Below are 21,213 nucleotides of genomic sequence, written 5' to 3'. Positions count from 1 at the left end.
ACTCTCAACCGTGGCGATAAAGGGCAAGGTTCTTGTAGATAGTCCCACGCCAACCTGGTGGAGAGTTTCTTGGCGAAGCGAAGAGCTCAATCGTTTGGGAGGGAGGAGCTCGATATTTAATTTTTCCTATTGTTTTTGTGATGGTCGTTTAATTAATGGGCAAATGGGAGGAATTGTGGAGGAAACAGGAAAGCGCTCGCGACAGTACGTCTGGTGTACGAGGAAGTGTACAGGAGAAGTAATAAAACGAATTAATTAGCTGAAGAAAGTCCCTTTTTTGTGTTGTAAGAGGGCACTTGTCGGCTGCGAAAGATAAGGATAGGGAAAGAACAAAACATATTGACTCCAAAAAAGCGGCAATATGTTAGGAAGGAATGCTACTGAAAAGGCACATTCACACACGCACACGAGCAAACACAAAAATGTGTATGAAATCAATTAATGTTGTGTTTACGATTGCATCGAAAGCATTATTCATAGTAACAAAAGTAAACGATTATTAAATGCGAAAAATATGTTATGCAAAACAGCAAATATTATGTTTTGAAAGAGCTGCTAGGAAAAAGAAGATTAAAGAAAAATACATGGAAAAATTGTAGCACGCTGCAAAGAAGAGTTAGAATAAAGCACACATCGCCCGATCCTACTTCTGGTTGGAAAGGAGAAATGTCCGTTACAAACGTTCGATCTTTGTGAATAATTCATCTCCTTGTCCCATTCCTTAAAAACAATAGATAAGCACAGAGAAAAACGACCAGGCCCCTATTTTAAAGAACTACAGAAAGTAAACAATGGAACTTAAAAAACACAAATACGGCAGGAATTAAATGAAAGGTGGCGAAGAATTAAAACATAAAGCAACAAAAAACACGAATAACCGAACCACCTGCACACGGCTGCGGTGGTACAGGCGTAAAAATAATGACTCAACGGCTGAAACAAAACAAAACAAACGAAAACATGCTAAACGAAAGACGCTGTGTAAGGAGTAAAGAGTGTAGGATGGATGAAAAATATATATATTGAATATAAATCGCATGGGCTTTTCTTCTTCTTCTCAATCCGTTTCCAGGAAGCTCGGTGTAGGGCTGCAGTCCTCGAATCACGGTTGCATCCGATTTCCAACAGGTTTGACTCACTCTGATCCAGCCAATGAGCTATATCTGCTCTCCTCCAAGCCTTGTGCCGAACAGGTCGCTGAAGAGCATCTTTCCTGGTAGGGCATCCTTATCATATGTCCCAATCACCGTTTTCTTCTGGTTTTGACTATGTTAGCTCGTGGTTCATTCTCCTTCGCCACTCGCCCTACGCGCACACATAGCCAAACTGTCCGCCAGGCTAGTCCAGGACTAGTACCCGTAGAGGATTCGGATTCGTTACCTTGTGGAAGTGATTATTCAGGACACTTTCGCTTATTCTGAAACGGTTTGAAGATTCGACTAATGCGCAACGGACGAAAGAAAAATACAGTTTCTTTTTATTACACGTGTAAATTTATTGAATTTGTTTTTTTTTTGTTTTGAATCTCAATATGGTTTTTGTTTTGTTTTTGTGTTAAACTTGTTGATCCTCCTCGGTAGAAAAGGGCACCTCCAGGGCACCACCCACCTAGTGTGTGCGTGCGCACGTACACGAAAATGGTAGAGTAATAGTATCGTTACTTGATTTGATTGGATGGTTTTGATATTATTAGTGTTTTTCCTTCTTGTCTTCCTATCCTTGTTCGCTATCATTGAATAATTGATTTTAGTTGTTTAATACTTGTAATTTCCTGCACGCAGTGTTTTTTGTTTGTGTGGAAAAGAGGTGTTCGTGCCTACCAGTACGCAAAAATCATGTTGTTTCTGTGGCCTTTTAAGAGGCTTTTACATGACTCAAAGTTGTTATGTATAGTGTATTAAAATGTTCGATTAAAATTGTGTTGTTTTGGCCTTCGTCAGTAATTTTTCTCCTAGCCGGTATACATCTTCTCGACGCAATTCTGCCAATGAATCGTTAATGGAAACGTTGACATGAGTGTGTCAATGCTGCTGACTTCTTGAATGCTATGGACGTCCACTAAATGGTTGGCGTTTGTACGGACGGGTGGGAAAATGGAAAATTCCCCAAATGTTTTGTGCTGTGTGTTATCTTCTTCTGGATTAGTTTCTGTTCTTCTACCCACATCTCATCTCGCTCTCAACATCTCTCACTTTCTTTGGTTTTCCCTCTACGAGGATATGCATCTGGGGTCCTACATCAGACACGCTTCGGTTGGTTATTTTTTTTTTTTCGTTTATGTTTATGGTTAACTTTCTTTACTATTTTCCTTCCCTTTTTTTCTTCCCTCTAGCCCAACTTGTTAGAATTTATTCTGCTAAAAAAAATAATATTAATAATAAATGATCAACAATTCATAATCCTCTCTGACTCTTTCTGTCTGTGCCCAATGTGCTACTACTGGCGAGCTACTTTATACAGTTTACAATACAACCTTACCATAATGCGTCCATCCGTTCATAACTTCAATTCCTCCTAACTGAACCCATTTACACGCCTAACTACCTAACTCTCTATTAACACGCACACACACACACGGCTCTTACTCAGTTTCATTTTAAAATCATCTTATAAACTAGAACAAATGGAAGGGAAACGAAAAAGGAAACACTCCACTATCCCCAACGTCAGTCCCTTTTTCCACAGCAAAATCCTTCCTCTTTCACCCCGTCCGATTGCACTAACTCGCTTATCGTCAAACACACGTGCTCGCCGTCCTACTATACACAGTCTCATACCTTTCCTCCGGGCCCTTGCCAATCCCTTAAAGCTAACACATGCTTGCACTACTTATTAGAGCTGATCAACACTAGATAAAGGAGTGGGACAGGATCACCACATATCTCTACAGACACACGCATACACGCACAAAAAAACAACTATGATATACTTGGTATTTATCGCTTTGTGAAATAGAATGTTTGCGTTCCAATGTGTTTTTGTTTTTCTTTCTTCTCTATCCACCCCTCCCTAAGATGGCACCGGTGTGCCGTCTTAGATCAGCCGCTGTTAATCGTACGTACCACGATCCTTTTTGTTGATGTCCACAAAATAGATATCGTCCTGATGCTGCAGCACGTAGTCGATGAACGCATTGATTGGCCCAATCTCATCCAGTGACATCTGCTCCTGTTTCGGCCAGATCAGGTTCGGACCGAACACGATCGCAAGGTTGGACGAGGTCATTTTGTTGAAATCCTTCCGTTCCATAATTTTGCCAAGAAACTCGACGATGTACTTAAACAGCTCGTAGTTTTCTTCCGGCAGTCGTTCGCGCAGTAGCTGCTTCACGTTGCGTGATCGTTGCTCTTCCGTTTTCCATTCGCTGAACTGGGTAATGTCCTCGTACAGTTCGTACGTGAGCAGCGGTTCTTCGAGCTCGCGGAGGAACGTTTTTAGCAGCGAGGCAACGACGTGTGTGTCTTCGTTGGACAGTTGTACCTCTTCGCCGGCATTGATTTTGGCGCGAAGTTCCTTTATCCGGGCGTAGTTGCCCGATCGCCGGAAAATTCCTTCCGTTTCGACCACTGGAAGAGGGAAAAGATGAATTTGATTAGGACGATTTGAGACTTTAATGTCTCATTCATGAAGTGAGCTTACACGCGCCACAACTCATATTTTTAAAAATATTCCCAACTGATGCATCGCTTATTCATCAGTCAGAAAAACAAAACAACTTGTGTCTCATTACTCACAAACCCTCGTAATTATTACGATTTTTTCGTGTCGCGAAATTAAAATTTCCTTACCATCCGGTAGTGACAGATGGTCGACGCACTTTCGCACGATCGGCGGTATACAGTTGAGGCAGGCGCTATTTTCGATGATGTACCGTAACGACACACCAAACTGGGCCGACTTCGGTAGGTTCTCGAGTGATCGGCTACTCTTCAGACTAGATTTACTGCCCCGCAGCGTGTATCGTGTGCCGTTGTTGATCTTTTCGTCGAATCTGTTCATACGAGAAGGAGCAAAGAAGAAGAAGAACATGGGGTCAGCTTGCGGATAAGATTCTTTCTACACGATGTGCGCGTGTTCCTGGATATACATACTCTCGCACTGGATCCGGAACCTTCAGCGTGTTTAGGCCGAGCGATTGCTTCAACTCGTCCAGACTGCTCGTGTAGATCAGCTTGCTCTTGAACTTTTCGCTGATGATCGGTTTGAAGAAGAACCACACCATTCTGATGAAGGTGGTTGGGTGGACCTGATGATGAAGGAGGAGAAAAACACTATTACCAGACTGTTGCTAAGCGGAGCGACTCAACCCACAACACTCTTACCACGTAAAGTTTCTTTAAATTCTTCTTAAAGCTTCGATCGAGCTCTTTGTACGAATTCCACAGGAACTGGAGCGCTGGTTTGCTGTTATCCTTCATACCCTGGTGGAAGTACGCGATGATGTAGTCATTCTGGACGAATTCTTCCATCGATTTGATGATAAAACTGGAACATTGCAATCACATCGGTAGAGATGAGGATCAGTATTGGAATCACAAGACCAGGTCTATCGCCGGATTGTGTGTTTAAAGTCCTTAGGGAAATTTGGAAACTCACTAGGATTCAACCAAACTCCACCAAATATCTGATAATATTCACTCGTCACTATTATCTTTATATCACTATCAGAAATCCTTGTAGTAAAATAATATTTCTAATGTTCACACTCAACCCCACTATTGCCCAACGTGTTCAACGGTCCGGCCGTTACGTTGGTGCACGTCCTCACGCTAGCTATCGTTCTGATGTACTGTTGCGCTGCTAGCAGAATTTGTTTAACGACCTCCGACAGACACGAGATCGAAATCGCCCATCAACGGCTAACGAGCGGACGACGGATGAGGTTCCGTGGCAGAACTACTCTCGGTGGGAGAGAAGTGAAGCGCAACGCGAACGAAATAAAAATAAGGAACAGCACAAAGTCAAGTGCGCCGTGCGGGTGAGGGCGTCAAGTCAAGTTGGGACGAGATTACCTCCCGGGAAGGGATGGATGTGATACAGATTTCGTTGCATCGAGAGCGAAAGGGTGCTGTACACAATGTTTCGCGAAAAACAGAGGCAACATCTCGTCTCGAAGACGTCATAGCCGGCCTCCGGTTCTGAGTTGGCTCGCCAGCTACTTCTTGCTCTGTGTCTCTGCCATCGGTCCATCTGGTTGGTGGCGCAACAAAACTATTCGGAAACCTCTGTGTGTGTTTCTTTTTCGTTAGCAACCGCAAATGTAAACAACATGGTACCTTGCGACCCTCGGCAGGAAGAAATATGAGTAGCTCAACCGTGGAAAGAACCGTACCTTGCCTCGTGGAGGTCGTCGTTCAGTTAATGTTGCTAATTGATTGAGCCCTTTTCTACTGGGACGTTGGGTTGGATTTCCTTTGACACCTTTCTTTGCTTTCTCTAAGTTCTAATGTGTGTGATATGTTGCCTCTTGTCGGCTATTACAACATCGCACAGCAGTGCCAATACCCCGAGGGATTTTATTTTTACATCCCGAAACAGATCTCGTGCTGTGAACGCGGGGATGTTTATCATTTGCTTTCGCTTTCCAGGATTGGGAGGAGGCCGGTGTTGCCATCGTTAAGCAGAAGAATGACATTAAAAAATTAGGTTAAATCGCGTTTTCCGAACCGAACACATCCATTTCTCGGCCAGGGTGAGTAAGTTTTCACACCATTTTCCCGGAAAGATCTGATCGGTTCAGACGGGATTTTCTCACCGACAGGAGTGTCAAGCACAATATCTCTTCTCGCGTCGTTTTCTTTGAATTTCGGAAAAAAAAATCGAGACTAGAGGTTTTCCGACGAGAAGCGTCGCGTTCGCAGAATTTGCGAGACGAGCCGACGGCGATAGATCGAAAAATTGCGCTTTCTTACTAAGCTGACCTACAGTGCAGTGCGTGGAAAATCTAGGTCAGGGTACAAGGGGTAAAAAAGAATTATTTTTTACCACTTTCTAATGAATTTTACTCTTTTATGTTTTTACGTTAAATTTTGTTTAAGGAATTTCCTGGAGAAGTGCCATGAGGACACAAGGCTAGCAGAGAAGAAGAAATGTATACAAACATTTCTTCCGAAGAGGCAAACATCTCCACGTATAACATAAAACTTCTTTACGATTACAAGCTAATCTTCCCGATCGCGACTGGGAAATTCAGACGTCACGGAACACATTTGGTCAGCATGTGTATGCGCATGGGGTGTTGGAGAATTACCCTGCCCTCAAACATTGGACTCAAATTAACATCACACTAACAGCCGGTCTGAAGCACATTCAAGACAGGAGAAAACCATTATCCGGCTTGTATTGGACGGAACATGTTCCTGGTTCTACACTTCCTCTAGTTCGTTCGTTCGTTCGTTCGTTACAGCTTGTGATATTGTTTATAATTATAACCGATGACACGCGCCGTGACACTCACATTACATCATCGTGAACTGCGAATGCAAAGTCATTCGCCGCTGTGCTGCTCACTGTGTTTTCCACCCTTCCACTCATATGATTCAAACGCGTGTAAATAGTGCAAGAAGTGATCGATATTAAAGAACCACATTTCTCAACATCACCACCGACCACCGGTTGAAGAAGTGTGAACAGTTCGTAGCGAGATTGAGTCACACGTTCAAGATAACATATGGCAGTCACCCACATTCTAGCGAACACATTTCGCCTCTAGCACTCAGTTGAACGATGAATACTCACTCAATAAAAATATTCGAGTTTAAATCTTTCCGTTCCGGCAACCGGCAGGCGTAGATCGCAATAATCGGCTGACCCTGCTTATCCGTGCCGATAAATTCGATGAATTTTCGTCGCTTGAAATCCTTCCGGATGGCATTCTCGTCGTGCTGGAAACGAAAACATGACAAACGAATGTTTAGTAGTACGTGGGATGTATCTTTACACTGTTGCTGACTGTTGCAATTAAAAACTTACTCCAACCATCGTTAGCTGTTCCTCGTAGTTGTCCGCCTCGAGTGTGGTTTTGATGATTTCGTCCTCGGATGGGATTTCAAATTCGGCTGTGAAAGGGAAAATGTAGAATTAGAGCAGAAATTAGTACTGTCAAGCGAGGTGTTATGATGGACACGACAACACTGCTAGGTGTCTGTGGTCGGGTTGACATCATCAATATGGGTTGGTTAGTGTCGATTGCACCCCTCTTATCGATAACACAAAGTATAAGGGGAACAACGCAAGATAACAACCACTGTGGTGATGGTAGTAATCATTGGTAGAGTTTCAATTGGCAGAAAACTTGATATAAAATTTAACTTATTGCAAAATATAAATAAATTATAAAATTCGACGAAAAGCTACAAACAAAACTCTCTCAACAAAATAATTATCTAATTAAAATCATCACAAACACAAAAAAAAGCCTGGTTATCTTCGCTACATGCAGCAAATTCCCTTGGCAGCGAAATCTAATTCGCTATAACGAATCTACCGTACACTTCTTTCAGCCTTAGTTTGGCGTTTTTGTGGACTTCAGCAAAAGAGCAAACGGACACATAATTTGTCATTTGAACCGATGCCAACTGGTGCATTATTTAGTATCAAATCGCGAACTCCTAGTGACCTACGAAAGAGGAATTTGTCTGCATCAAGTCCTGGGTGTCCCCTATTCGGTCTCACCAACAGGTTGGAATTCATTTTTATGTTTTATTGCCCAGAAAAATAAGGGTTTCCTAGTTTAAATGACTTTTTTGTACGGCGTATAACTCCCCAACGCCATTAAATTAACAACCTCGGAGGTTGGTGGCCATCACCAGTGGTAGGTAAAACGTACCGGAATAGTTGATATCATCGAACACGGTGGTTGTGCCGGGTTCTGGCGATGGGTGGGACAGTTCGGTATCATCAAACTCCAGGTTCGGTTCGTAGTCGTGCCAATCGGATAGGCTCGGATGTGGATCCTCGGTCGAATCGATCATTGGTGGATTCAATGGGGCACCTTGAGGAAGAAACAAAAAGAAAATCTTTCGTTAGTGAAACGTTTTTCTCACACCATGTGGGACACAAAACTCCCACACATCTATCGCTCATAATGAATTCCTTATTGAATGACCACGATCAGGTAAAAGAGCGTGTGGTTGTAGGTGTTTTGGAATGTCTTTCATCGTTGGTGGCTTTCCCAACGCGTCCTCATGGTGGGTGGGATTTTTTTTTATTTCTCTGTACAACACAACCGTGTGGTTGGTTTTATGTAAAGCTGGAACTACCTTTCTTCGATAGCAACAACTGGTAGATTTATATGTTTGTTATTTCCCTGCTTTATTGCCGCTCATTCATCCCCCTCCATCCATCGTTTGTCGTGTTTGGCAGGACCATACAACGTCTAACAACTTTTGGTGAAAGGGTAGTAATCGGAGGGTAAATAGTACTTCACTCTGATTGCAGTCGAGTCGATTTGAGTGGGTTGATTTATGCCTTTATGTGGAACATGCAGTCAACAAAGACAACAATTAATAATTTGAAAAATAGTATTAGAGAACCACGCAGGGAAAACAATTCAAAAACTGAGAAATGGTGTATTCGATCTTGTTTGATCTTCGGTTCAAACGCAATCTTGTGTCTGAAAACGGAGCAGCAGAGAAGCCCTGCAAAATCCAGCTAGTAGATGAGCCAAAAATAGTGCTTTTTATACCTAACAAATGGCACGCTTTTTTCCTCGAAAAGCCTCATACTAATGAAATAAGAAGATCCCTAAATAGTTGCGCCAAATTGACTAGAAACTAATTGGATTTGTACGCACACAGTGTGTGTGTGTGTGTGTGTGGGTAAGCAAATTTATCTAGGATCAAATTTCAAACGTCACCAAAACTCGCATCCCCGTCTGGATCCCCGCCCGAAAATCAATACTAAACGGAAAGGCTATTAATAGTAAGCTTTTAGCGTCCGATCACTTCCGAGGCGTGCAACTTCAAACAACTAAACTCATATTAGATCGTGTCAAATAATGTTACAACAAAACCATCCACAAAGAAAAAAGGTCTGTCCAACAAATGTCCTCAACCGCCTAATTTCTTCCACTAGCCGATGTCTTTCATGTTGAACATAATTAAGTTGCGATATAATTAACTCGCCGGGTTCGGACCTTAAGTGTTTTCCAATCAAATGTGATAATCTTCCCACCACCCGTAGACGATTGACCTATATCCCTCCGTGGGTTGTGCGATATCTTAAGCGTCCTTGCTCGGTGAGCCCGCCAACGCCTCGCGACTCAAGCACGAGACCCTGAGATGTCGTGCTGCTTGCTTCCATGCAATTACTACTACCACCCACGGTGGCTCAGCTTGGAGCATGGCAAAAGGAAGTAACGTCCGTTATCGTTCATCACACCATGCAGGATGGGTGCGTGTTGAATTCGGAAGTAAGCTACAAAAAAGCACGACAGGTATATAAAGGATGTCCTCTTGCGATAATATCATTAGCGTCTTACAAAAAAAGGGTCCTTATTAAAAGCAGCAAATTGTTTAATTAAAAATGTGTCCGGTGAAGTAAGAAGATGGAACTGGGAACTACTACCACCCGAAGGTGCATTCTAAAGCTTCCTGCATTGTCGATACTTCTTCTCTCGCATCCGTGGGCGTTAATAGAAACATCATGTAAAACACGATACACTGGGCTGGCTGCGCCGTGTTCCAACCATGGCAAGGCCGTCGTGTGGGCACAGACAGCGCACACAGGTTGGGCGATGCAAAACCGGCCGAGGGAAAGTGCATCGGTTACACAGCTTTTATGGTACGGTCTTTCTCTTGTCTTCCAGTACTCCCTCTCTCTCACACGCACCGTTCCCCTCCATGCCAGTGGATTACCCACGTATTATCGCCCTTCGCAAATTGTCCGTGGGTGCCCTCAGGGCTGCACCATTAGCCGCCATTAGTTACATGCAGCTGGGCAAGTTTCTTCTTTTTTTTTGTTAGCTAAAGAAGCTTCAGTCTGGCCGGGGCGTAGTGGTTTGGTTCCTTTGCGTCGTTGCATAATTCGTTCGTTGCAACAGCTGTGGAAGGAAGGTGGGCCATGTATGCGTTTGGTTCACGATTCCGAATGAGTTTTGAACAATTTTTCTATTTTTGCTGTGAATTTTAAATTGATTTATTTTCTGTAGCGCTGGGCAAGCTTTTTTTGAAATTATTTTATGTAATTTTATTTTATATGCTTCACAGAGGACTTGATTTATTAGGAGAAGACATGTTGGTTTATGAAGATCCAAAAAATAAAGAAACCAATTAAATGCTCAATAATAAAATGAAAAATAATACACAAAAGTAAAAGAACAAATTTTCTCCCAAAAATTGTAGTACCTTTGAAAGATTTTAATGATTGAAACAAAATTTAGGAAGCACTTCTTACAGTTGTTTGCTACAAGAATAAATTTTGTTAAAGAAAATCAAAATAACAACTTAAGCGAGCGAAAACGATTATCTAAATGCTATTTAAAAAAAAGCCCTACATCCTACAAACATAAACAAAGCACGATAACAATTACTTAACCCACTGACGACGCCAAAAGGGGAGAGTGTTGCAGCGCCCGCGTCAATTATGCACGGCTGCTCTATATATCGCGCGCTTGCCCCGGTGATGTTATTGGGGCTACCACTCCGGAATGGTACAGTGTTTGGCTTATGGTTCGCACTGGTGAAACAACGCGGAAATATAACGCTGCACCAGATCCAAAGTAACGTGCGGAGGGGGGGCTTCAAAAATGCAACCGTTTTTTTTCCTTCACTAGACACAACCCCCTTTTTCGCTTTCTTTGTTGCCACCACGCTTGTCTTGAATAAAACGCCCAACAATTTAAAAACCTTCCTCATGCATCACATAACACTACCATTCTGCCCGGGAGTGTGGCTGTTTGAAGACGCCTCAAATGCTGAACACGATGACACTAATGTGCGTGCGCGAATGTTGATGATCGTGACCCGGGTCGGCACTGTAATGTTGTTATGGTGGTTTATTGTGTCACACATGGAGCATGAAAAAAGCAGAGGGTGTTTTGTCTTTGTCAGGGGGCACACACCCTCTATTTGTTGCATGCATGTTGGGGTGTGATTCTAGTCGAATCTGTAGAGCAAACAACAACCTGTTTGGGTGCTATAGTGCCACAGCAAAGCCACCAAAGCACACCCAACAAGAGCTGAAAGAGTCATGGAAAGCAAACAGTTTTCGGTGCGATTTTGAGGACAGATTTCGTAGTTCCAATGGGAGACATTGTAGATATCCGAATGTGGTTAACCTTCGTGCGATCTGCGCCCACCGTTATATTCTGTTGCTGGTGGGAAAGTTTGTGTAATATTAACAAAAACTGCAATGTCCTCACTCTTCAGCTTCATCCCCGTGTGGTCATCATGAGGGTCAGAAGTTAAATGCCAATGTCACGTCATTTTCACATCAGCGAAGGGCAACCCGGCATCCATCACTTATCAAGTGTGTGTGTGTGTGCGTCTCTTTGGGAAGCACTTGGGTGAACCTTGGCGTGACACTTCTTCATCATCATCAACATCGTTCAATAGCATTCATCGTCAAACATGGACGTCATCATATCTTGAACGTCGATCACACTTGAAACACCGCGGCTGAAGAGAATCTTCGCTGCCACAACTATTTTACTGGGGGGGGGACCTGTGCAGTTTTTTTTCCTTAAGTACTTTCTCTCTTGACATTTCCGTCCATCCATTAGTGAGAGCTATCGATGCTGCTGATGGTCACAGTTATGCGTCTACTGGAGTTTCTGGAATTCTTTCGAATCAATCGAATTCTCAAGCAAAGCGAGGGGCCTGCTTTTTCTCAAACGCTTCATTACAAATCGCCATGTGGCGTGAGAACTTGTCGTTGGGTGCCATTATTGACACATTTACTGTAAACTGTTGTGCAACTGTCCCCCAATTGTATATCAATATCGAGTCTTTGGAGAGTTTTTTATGTTGGATGTCAAAACAACCAGTATTTAAGGTTTCTTTCTGGAGCATATTTTTAAAATAATCAATCAACAATTTTGATTCCTATGTGTCAGTCTCAATCATTCTTCTCATCTTCAATCAGACTCAAGCTGTCGTGTTTAGACATATTTCTTGCGTAACGTAATATTTAGAACAAATATTGATCCATAAACTTGAAGAGGGTTAACCTCTTCACGGTTCAGGACCTGCTTCCGAACTTCATGCAACCCCCTTCATGAACTCATCGCCACTCCCAAAAGAGGTCAGACAAATCCCAACTCAATACCGGTAATGGATGGACTCGTCAGGGGTTTGCGCGTAGGGTTCATTCACTTGAAGCTCTACTACCTAAGTAAAGTGATTAAATTATTTATTTATTTCTAGCAAACCTAATAACATGTCTAATTGTGTACTTAAATATATTTTTTCCACCAGTAAGTAGTGTCCGTGTTTCAGTGTTCTGCAAAAAAAGTTGGGAAGGATTTTTTTTTATTCCAATAAAAGATTGCATTTGCACATTGGGGTAACTAACGAAATTGCACACCAGGGGACGTCTAATCGGAGCGTTGTAAGCAGGGCAATAGAACATTTTTCATTTCAACCTTCGAAAGGATAACATTTAGGGGAAAGGATCTCAAAAAGATGAACTAAAATTGTGAAGGGGGAACTGAGTGCAAAACATACATTTGGTAATCGTTTTGATTCTCAAGGGTGTGATATGAAGATGCGACAGAAGTTAAATCAATTTCCTAATGCTATTTAGATTTTTTTCTTCAAGTAATACAAAAAATGTCTGCTACCTTAAAGCACAGTTAGTAAAGTATTATTTGAACTTAAGATGACGTCCTTCGTCTTTGATATCAAGAGCAAACCTACATCCGTATAATGCCTATAATAAAGTGACTTCACAGCGTAATCATGTTTGCTTTCCAAATCAAACAGACAGCCGGAGTTTAATGAAGCTAATCATAACCATCATGGTGACAGAGATAACCACATCTCACGGAAGCGTCACATAATCCATTTTCTCGCGGTTACAAACACACTGCCTGTGCGAACAATACTAGTGATGACACATTTTTTCTCCCCATTTTCCATTTTCCACACTGAATAAAGAACCTTTTCTTCCATCATCCATCTTCCGGTTCCGGCGTGTGTTATTATTTCACTCCAGTGAATGTAGTTGGCTTCGTCCGGAATCCTGACTTCAAAAAAAAAAATCCAACTTCTCCACTTTGTTGGACACAAACGAAAGCAAATCGTCATGTAAGCATTCATTTCCGCCGCCGGCATCTTCCACGATTCAATGATGGGGCACATTTGCGGTTCCGCCGTCCGCTCTCGCTTAAGACACGGTCCTAAAAAGGTGGATCATCTTCCTTTCCATCTGTGACGCGAGATGTCCGGTTTTCTACCGCTTATGGCAGAAGGTAGAGGGTTGAGAAAATAAGGTTTGAATGTTTTCTGGTGGACATTATTGTCCAGCGTATAATGGTCGGTGTGCAGGTGATGGGGAAATTAAATTCAGAAAATTGTGAATGATCATCGCAGGGCAGGAAGTGAAACGCATTTGGTTGTAAAACGATCCCGTACGGGAAGTTATATGGTTCTAAATTCTAATCATACATGGAATAATGATGAAATATGCAAGGTTTGGTGCCTCTTCTTAGTAGCATAATAATTTTGCAGAATTTATTATCTGCTTCGGTGAGTTCCAGCCGGAGCAAAAATTGACTAATTCAACATCCGTCAGCTCCCTAATCCGTCACATTATTCTAAAGCAAAACATCACAATTTAAACCACTATAAGTAAGATTCCGATCCAACTACATGCAAGCATAAATACATACGAAAATCCAGAATTAACACAGCAAAGTGGATCTCATTTGTACCTATTCATCGTGCCTCCTATTTTTATTACAAAAAAGACTTCCTTCTTAATGGCATAACTTGGTGCCTTAAAGAAGCATTGCCCTGTCGACGAATTGACACGTTCACATCGAAACCCGGTAGTGTCTGCAGACGGAATAATTCAACTTCACATGTGCCCCCTGTTGTACGGTGTGTTGAACAACAATAAGCTGCTACATATTTATGACACAAGCAGAGCTTTATGGAATGCTCAGAAAAGCAGACACCGGTGTAAAAATTTCTTCATTTACAAAGCCATAAAAATAAAGCCAGGTAATTTACTAAACCTGAACAGAAGCTACTGCACGCTAAAGACTGCCATTAGGAAGCTAGTTTGTGTGGAGATTTTTTTGATAAAATAATTTCCAATAAAAAAATAATCCAATTAAAATTGTCGATAAAAACCGAAAGTGCCATTTTTAAAACCGGGTATCCCCACACCAATTACCCGTTCGCCAGTTTGGAGGTAGTGTTGAAGCCAACAGCAACCCTAAATTTTATCGATCTCACTAACATTCTCCTCCCTGGTAGGGTATGTTGCCCACTGGAGTACCATTAACGCATCGAGTTTGCCGACAGGCAGGTATTTTAACTTCAACTGTGGGGATTTTTTTTTCAACTTGTCACAAAACAAAAGAGAAAGAAAAACAAAGCCTTCATCTATTTAATAGTCGAACTTTCCAGCGTAAAAGCCACCATTAGCTTTAGGTGTTGTAAAGCGGTGTAAGAAAGGCAGGGTGCGTGGCCAAGGTTAACCCAAAAATTGTGAACGATTAACATATGACCTTCTGGTGAGAAGATTACGCGATGTCGGTTGTGCGACAAGAGGAATGGAGAGAAAAAAGAGATGAAAGGTGTGCGTAACCTTGTACATTTCACTTTTAGTTATGATTTTTGGGGAAGATTAAACCTGTTAAACCACATGAGTAGTTTAATAATATTTTAAGTGGAATACTTTACAGAGCTATGCAAGCAACTTGACTTTTAACGATACAGATCTGAGTGGTTGAAATGGCACCTTGCATGCACCTGTAGGTAAGGATAATGAAGGCACGAGTTCGAATCCCCAATCAGGGGTACAGAAAGAGCGATATTGACAGCAAAGAAAAATCTTTTCTACGCCCTTGGTAGATTAAAGTAACCTCTTAATAATAATCAATAAATAATCCTCAGATCAGTTTTGACAGATGTATGATAGTATGACGCTTCCTCAACAAGATTATCTATCGTCTTCCCAATTCTCTAATCCACAACTCATTTATGAAGGTGAAACATTTGCATTTAACGAACCTCTTCTTCACGCATACGTTGCTCCAAGTTCCATTCCAGAAACGAAGCGTCACGTAGTTGTGCGTAAGTGTGTCACACACTACCGGGGCCCCGTCTTCCCATCGTCCCAAGATAGTGTGGGTCTGAACGGCGGGATTTTTTTTCGCAAATAAAAGCTCCTGCCTAACGCCAGTGCAAGAAATTAGCACCGTTCCGGGCTGGCTAGCTGATCATCGGTTGACAGTACTGTTTTTTCTGTGTACGGTGTTTCATGATTCGTCGTCTTTTTGCGTTGCTATTTGCGGCAAGACAAACGTCGAAAAAAGAGGGACATAGAGGGACAAGACACAACGGTAATATTAGCCCCTGTCCCGGTAGGCAGGCGGATGCCGCTGCTGGAATTCGGTGGGGCAGGAAATAACGAGTGTCGTTCATTCTTTCCTTTTCGTCCATTGCCAGCAGTGTGTTTGAGTGTTTTCCTCGTGAAGTTCGATAAAACTACACTGAAAGAAAAAGCTTTGATAAATTGAAAAAAGGGAATGCATTATCTAGCGTTTTTATGCCGAAAGGAAGGAAATGCAGCATTGAGACATGTTTTTTTTTTATTCAGTCTCTATTTTAATTTCCCAACCAAGTTCGCTGCTATCATAATTGCTTATCTGTCTCAAGACCTGCACCTAGCCGCTTTGTACCGCATTTCTGCATCAACAACGGTGCCATCATCCATCACGCCACACACTGCAGTGTGTAAATGATACTTTTCTACTCTTCCGTACCGTCGATTCACACGCAAAAGCTTGCACCGTTTGATAAGGGAAAAAAATTCCCCGCGGACCTGTTTTTCATTCCGAGGATTTAAGCAACGAGAAGAGAACAAGTAGTACTGGTAGTTCCGGTACAACACCTTAACCCTCAACCACGCTGGGTTTAACGTGCGATCAGTTTAACCTTCGACATGCCAGCAGATTCAAGCGGTGGAAAATGATGTTTCCCTGACACACATTTTTATTTACCATCGCCCATATTGTTAAATTTCGTTTTTGTCTAAACATTTAAATGTACATTTTTAATCCCAGATCGGTTTAAGGGGGTGGGAGGGGAGTTCCCGCGTTCATTAATTCCTTCCATTACTAGACGACATACGGGGCCACCCCTGCTCCCTTTATGCTGGCGGTGGCGGCACGCACCCTTCATTGGTACATTGAATAAATTTTACTAAATTAAATTCACAAAACAGCACGAGAACACATCGGCACAGGAAGTCAAACAGACTTCTTATTGCGATTACGAACGGCACAGAACAGAACACATCAAATTTAGAGTTTATGACTAATGCGAAACCCGAGTCTTAGTCATCAGGCTGTCCCACGCGCGGTCCCAATCGTAGGTGAAGGGGAATAGAATTCTTCGCTAAAAATGACAAACGATTGTGACAGTTTTTTGACCGGCCAGAGTAGATTATTATGTGAAGTATCTTAAGAACTCGCTTCGAAGAAAAATAGATTTTTGTTTGCAATAAACTTTCCCTCATTAGGAACATTATTTCCTATGATTTGTTTTACTTCTTCATGTTGCAATCACAAACAAAAAAAACGGTAATGATTAAAGCGAGCAAAACCCCAACTCAAAACAAGCTACGGTAATAATCGTAAGACCTGCAAATGAATCAATAATAATTGAAAGAAAGCGGGAGAGCAAAAACTTACTTAAAGCAGCAAAAATGGTCACGGGAACTTAATCTTTCATCGTGAGCAAAACTCTCCAAATGCAACCGGCGTTTACTAGACAATCCAGCTGCCGTTCATGGTGCATCCCCCGTCAGCCGAATGGCGCACAATAAAGCACCGTCGTCGTTTCAATTAAGGTTGTGCTGCGAACCTTGCCTTATCTATTAGCCGATTTCACCTTCGCCACCATCGCCATGGCCCACAAGCGAAAAAAGGGAACTCGAAATGTGCTTAGGTCCAACCTAACCTCTCGGAAAGACAGACAGAAATCCAACGGATGGGGCCCAACCAAACTTATACACCACCGAACAGCTCTAGTGGAACGCGCTTTCTTCCCACTGTGATGAAGGAGGAAAATGGGGAAAAGTTGGTTCGTTCGAAGCGGTCATAAAGTTATCTTGTGAGGGTAAGCGTAACGATCGGCTCCACCGCAGCAGGTTCGCCATAAGAGCGAAGAGGAGTTCACATACATAGATCACGATACTAATCTTCGAGCTTCCAGTGTGGCTAAATTCACGCAACCAAGCGATGTTGGGTGTGCTGATGATTAAGTGGGTTCGTTGTGATGATCAGCTATGGCTTTCCTTGGCGATGGGTCATTAAGAAGTGAGCCACCAGCAAGCGCTTGGGCAGGGAAATTAAGGACGTGCGATCTATTTGCATATTAACAGTGTGTTATTAGTCGACGAGTGTGCCTGCAGCATGTGCAGTTCTTACATAGCAAGCACTAGAGGGTACCGAAACAATGTCCATTTTCATTTTACCATTTAGCTAACTAATATTTCGGTGGTTTGAGGTACACTTTTAGAGAAAAAGCAAACATTCTGCAATGCGCCGCTTGGCATGAATTATAAATTTTCTCAAAGAATTAGCTAAGGTCGGCCACAGCAAGGATTTGTCGGGAAGTTTGCCAAACGGAACGGTACAATGCAACCGCAAAATATGTAGCTCGAACGTGTTTGTGGTTGGATGGTAATTTGTTCTGTAACCGTGAGAGATTAGGCTAGTGCAAGATTTGCTTTAGTAGAATGAACATATTCTTACTTTTTGTTTGTTTCCCAATGTTTGGGAACAAACTGCGAGCAAACATTCGCCCTTTTTCAACCTCTTGAACCTCCTATTTTCCTAGACTAGCATTTGCTTTTCCTAGGAAAAGCATTTGAAAGCGGACTAGAGTTCAACCAGCGACCATTCCACTTAATTCTTCTGATGGAGCTAGGAAGCACCACTGAGAGATCCTCACGAAGACTTTTAGTACGTTTTCTTTGTTAGTAAACGCTACAAATGCTTTTGGAGTCGAACATAGCAGATTTTAGTGTTATCATTTGTCTCAATTTGAATCTACCATGCTTTAGGACCATCTATTGTCCTGAAAAGGCTTAACGGGCGGGGTCGACTGGCATCAATCTCATGACATAACCGATCTTCCAGAGCTTGACGAGTTTTTGTGGCTGTATGTCAATAAGTTAAAGATCCGCAATTGTTTATCCACACATGCAAAGCCCAAAAAATCCTTCTGAGCTTCTTTCTGTCGAACGTGACTAAGTGGTATCGAGGACCAAAACTATGAAGGTTCTTTGACCCTTACGAAAGCTTATAGAACCATCCCGGTTGGCCCCAGTCTCTCATTCATTGGTTAGATCTATTTGTTTTTAATGAATTCCAACGTCTGGACCAGCTCCAGAAGTCCAGCTATAGCTATAGATGATGTCTGGTTACAAAAATTACAATTTATCTTCTTCAAACTATCTCGATACCCAGCAGTTCTTCTTGAGTTATATAATATTACTTTTCTAGTAAAATTTACTCATTTTACTACCCATTTTAAGTTCCCCAGCATTCGCTCGATAATGCCTCAATTGAACGTATACATTTTTTGCACGGACAGAGAGAACCGTGGTGTTTACACAATTGACACTGACGATTAGCCAACGTGTGCCTTGGGGCACATGACACGACCCTACTACCAGCAAGCTACAACACATATGATCATCAGCTTCGTCATCCGTGCCGCGTGTGTGTGATGAAGATTCTCGCGAGAAGCAACAACTCACACCCAAACAGGATACGTCATCAACATCCGGAGGCATGGGACACGTCTTCTAGTATCGTGGTTGGACATTGTTTACATATGCTTCAAAAATGTTTGCCAATCAACGTTCAACCACTGTGTGAATGTGAAAGGAACCATATGCGAATTCGATCTTGTTTTCTTTTTTTTTTCCTAAGCCAAACTCCTCAACACATTCTAATGCAAATCTCCACCAACAGGCTGTTTCGTGATCATGTCAATCCGGTTTGAAAGTGGGGAATTTCTACTCACCTGGCAGCTTGATCGCTACTCCGCCAGCGTTGCCTTTTTGATCGACGACGGTGGTGTCCATCGTGGTATATTTGTGCCCTTTTCGGAAATCGGTGTGATATTGGTGAGTTCTTTCACCAAGGAACACGGTTTATGCTGCCAGTTGATAAGAACTTGTCCTATCAATCACACACACTACACACACAGAAGGCAAATGAGGAACTTTTTCGACGGTGGAGCACCATGGATCATTAACTGATCGTGCTCAAATGTGGCATAAGGGCAAAAAGGGCTACACGTACACATACACACCCATATACAAAACAAAGGCAAATACACGACACTATCGGACTCTTCGCGTTAGACGTATTGCGCCGCGCGTAGACGCTCAAGACTATTCCATTCCAACATTGATCATTCCAACGCGATAACACTTCACATCCTTGTTTTGATTTACGGGCTGCAAACAAAGATCAACAAAGAAACAAATTAACTTCACAGTGGGTAAATACGCGCATACACACAGACAGAAAGGGAACATATACACACTCAATGTTTTCATGAACCACCCTCCACCCCCTTTTCCTTTCTTTTTGGATCTTTTTTCACTCCCAGTTGGTGCACAAGTTGCCTTTTTTGGGCAAGCACCGTCTTTACAGAATCGACCACACAAAATCCGCTCAACCACCGCGGCATGCACTTTACACGCAAAAACACACGTACAACGGATACACACACAGCGAGAGAGTGAGGCACAAACAACACACAGTCAGCAAGGTCGTCTGGTTCAATCAGAAGAACGAGAGAGACTGGATTAAAAGGTCGATTAATCGATGCTCGGGGCGGTAGGATGATGAATCTTTGCTCCTTTCTTAGGTACACAAATTAGGTTACTTAAAATAAATTCTTCCAAAATAATTTAAAAATAAAGTTTTTAAAGGTTCTAAAATAAATTAAAATTATTTTCAAAACAATCTAATCTTTCTGATGGGATTTTCCACACGATCAATGTCCTTTTATTGACATGATTCTTACGAGATAAACTAAAATAAAAGAAAGCTTTATTGCATGTGTAAAAGAAATCAGAATCACCCCACTATTGCCCTTTTCTATCTGTGGTAGACAATTCCTTCTTATCTATTCGAACTGTTTTCCGATTGTTGATCCGCGGTTGAGAAAACGCCCCACGCAAGTCAGTACACTCAAGGGGGAGGAACTTTTTCCGTTTTATCCTTCCTTCTGTAGAACCAATCCAGACCAAACTTTCGTCCGATGACGCGTTATCTTAATTGCGTGATAATCACACTTTGTGCGTGCTGGAGGAACACGCATTTGTTTGCCCTTTTGCTACACACCTTTGCACTGTGTACCGTTCGGTCTGCCCCGGATCACGCTCAGGGAATCGCGTTTCGGTGTTAATAGCGGTCGACAACACCGCAGGGTACAAGCAACTTCACAGCACGCATTAAAACTTTAGCTTGTACAGAACGCATCTAACAAGCGACACAAGAGAGATGCAATCTTGTTATGCACTAAATGCACTTACTGCGCTGAAACTGGCGGGGACAAGCGGGACATAAATTGATTCACTTTTTGCCAGCCTCGTACTGTGTGTGAATCAACCAAACAAACCTTGGAACGCGACAAGCGAATGGGCCTTGATGGGGCCTGTAGAACTGGTGAGTACAATGGTAGACTGTCAAGAGAGAAAAACAACTAAATTTGACAAACACTTACAAGCGATTATTTCGAAAATGTTTATTCTACGCTTCACTATTGATAGAATTTAAATGCATTTGGACGCTCCAAAAGATTTAAAATGTTTGCAAAGTTACTTTATGAATTTAAATTTTTAATTATAATGAAAACGTACTTAACAATATTGGGCTAGCAACTGTCAAACTTTCAAATCAAAGTGAAATTGTAGACCAACCGTTTCATTACCGTTGTTGAAGCTTTGATTTTTTTTTATTATAAAAAAGGAATGCATGTGGATAATTTTTATAAATCATTGTACAAAAAA

The 21,213-nt window shown here is 42.1% G+C and overlaps 2 protein-coding genes across 2 annotated transcripts in view; one reads left to right on the top strand and one right to left on the bottom strand.

Moving 5' to 3' along the window:
* The window catches only part of LOC126561506 (importin-7), a 431,061-nt gene that overhangs the window by 180,535 nt on the left and 229,313 nt on the right, over positions 1–21,213 (top strand). The window lies entirely within an intron of this gene.
* Positions 3,015–19,304, bottom strand: LOC126562110 (rho GTPase-activating protein 68F). Its single transcript, XM_050218533.1, has 8 exons — positions 19,212–19,304; positions 7,829–7,993; positions 6,973–7,058; positions 6,739–6,884; positions 4,323–4,485; positions 4,092–4,246; positions 3,789–3,991; positions 3,015–3,566 (listed from the first exon to the last, which is right to left on the bottom strand). The coding sequence occupies exons 1-8, from the start codon at positions 19,270–19,272 to the stop codon at positions 3,049–3,051; spliced, it is 1,497 nt and encodes a 498-aa protein (XP_050074490.1). The 5' UTR covers positions 19,273–19,304; the 3' UTR covers positions 3,015–3,048.

Source organism: Anopheles maculipalpis, chromosome 3RL, assembly GCF_943734695.1.
Source record: "Anopheles maculipalpis chromosome 3RL, idAnoMacuDA_375_x, whole genome shotgun sequence".
In the NCBI taxonomy this organism is placed as follows: Eukaryota; Metazoa; Arthropoda; class Insecta; order Diptera; family Culicidae; genus Anopheles; species Anopheles maculipalpis.
The sequence above is the reverse complement of the archived record's forward strand: the minus strand, read 5'-3'. Positions and strand labels throughout refer to the sequence as shown.

Coding starts and splice junctions, on each gene's coding strand:
- LOC126562110 (XM_050218533.1), bottom strand. CDS start 19,272: ATGGACACCACCGTCGTCGATCAAAAAGGCAACGCTGGCGGAGTAGCG. Junction 6,885..6,972: donor AACAGCTAACGATGGTTGGA/GTAAGTTTTTAA, acceptor TTTCGTTTCCAG/CACGACGAGAATGCCATCCG. Junction 3,567..3,788: donor CCATCTGTCACTACCGGATG/GTAAGGAAATTT, acceptor TCCCTCTTCCAG/TGGTCGAAACGGAAGGAATT.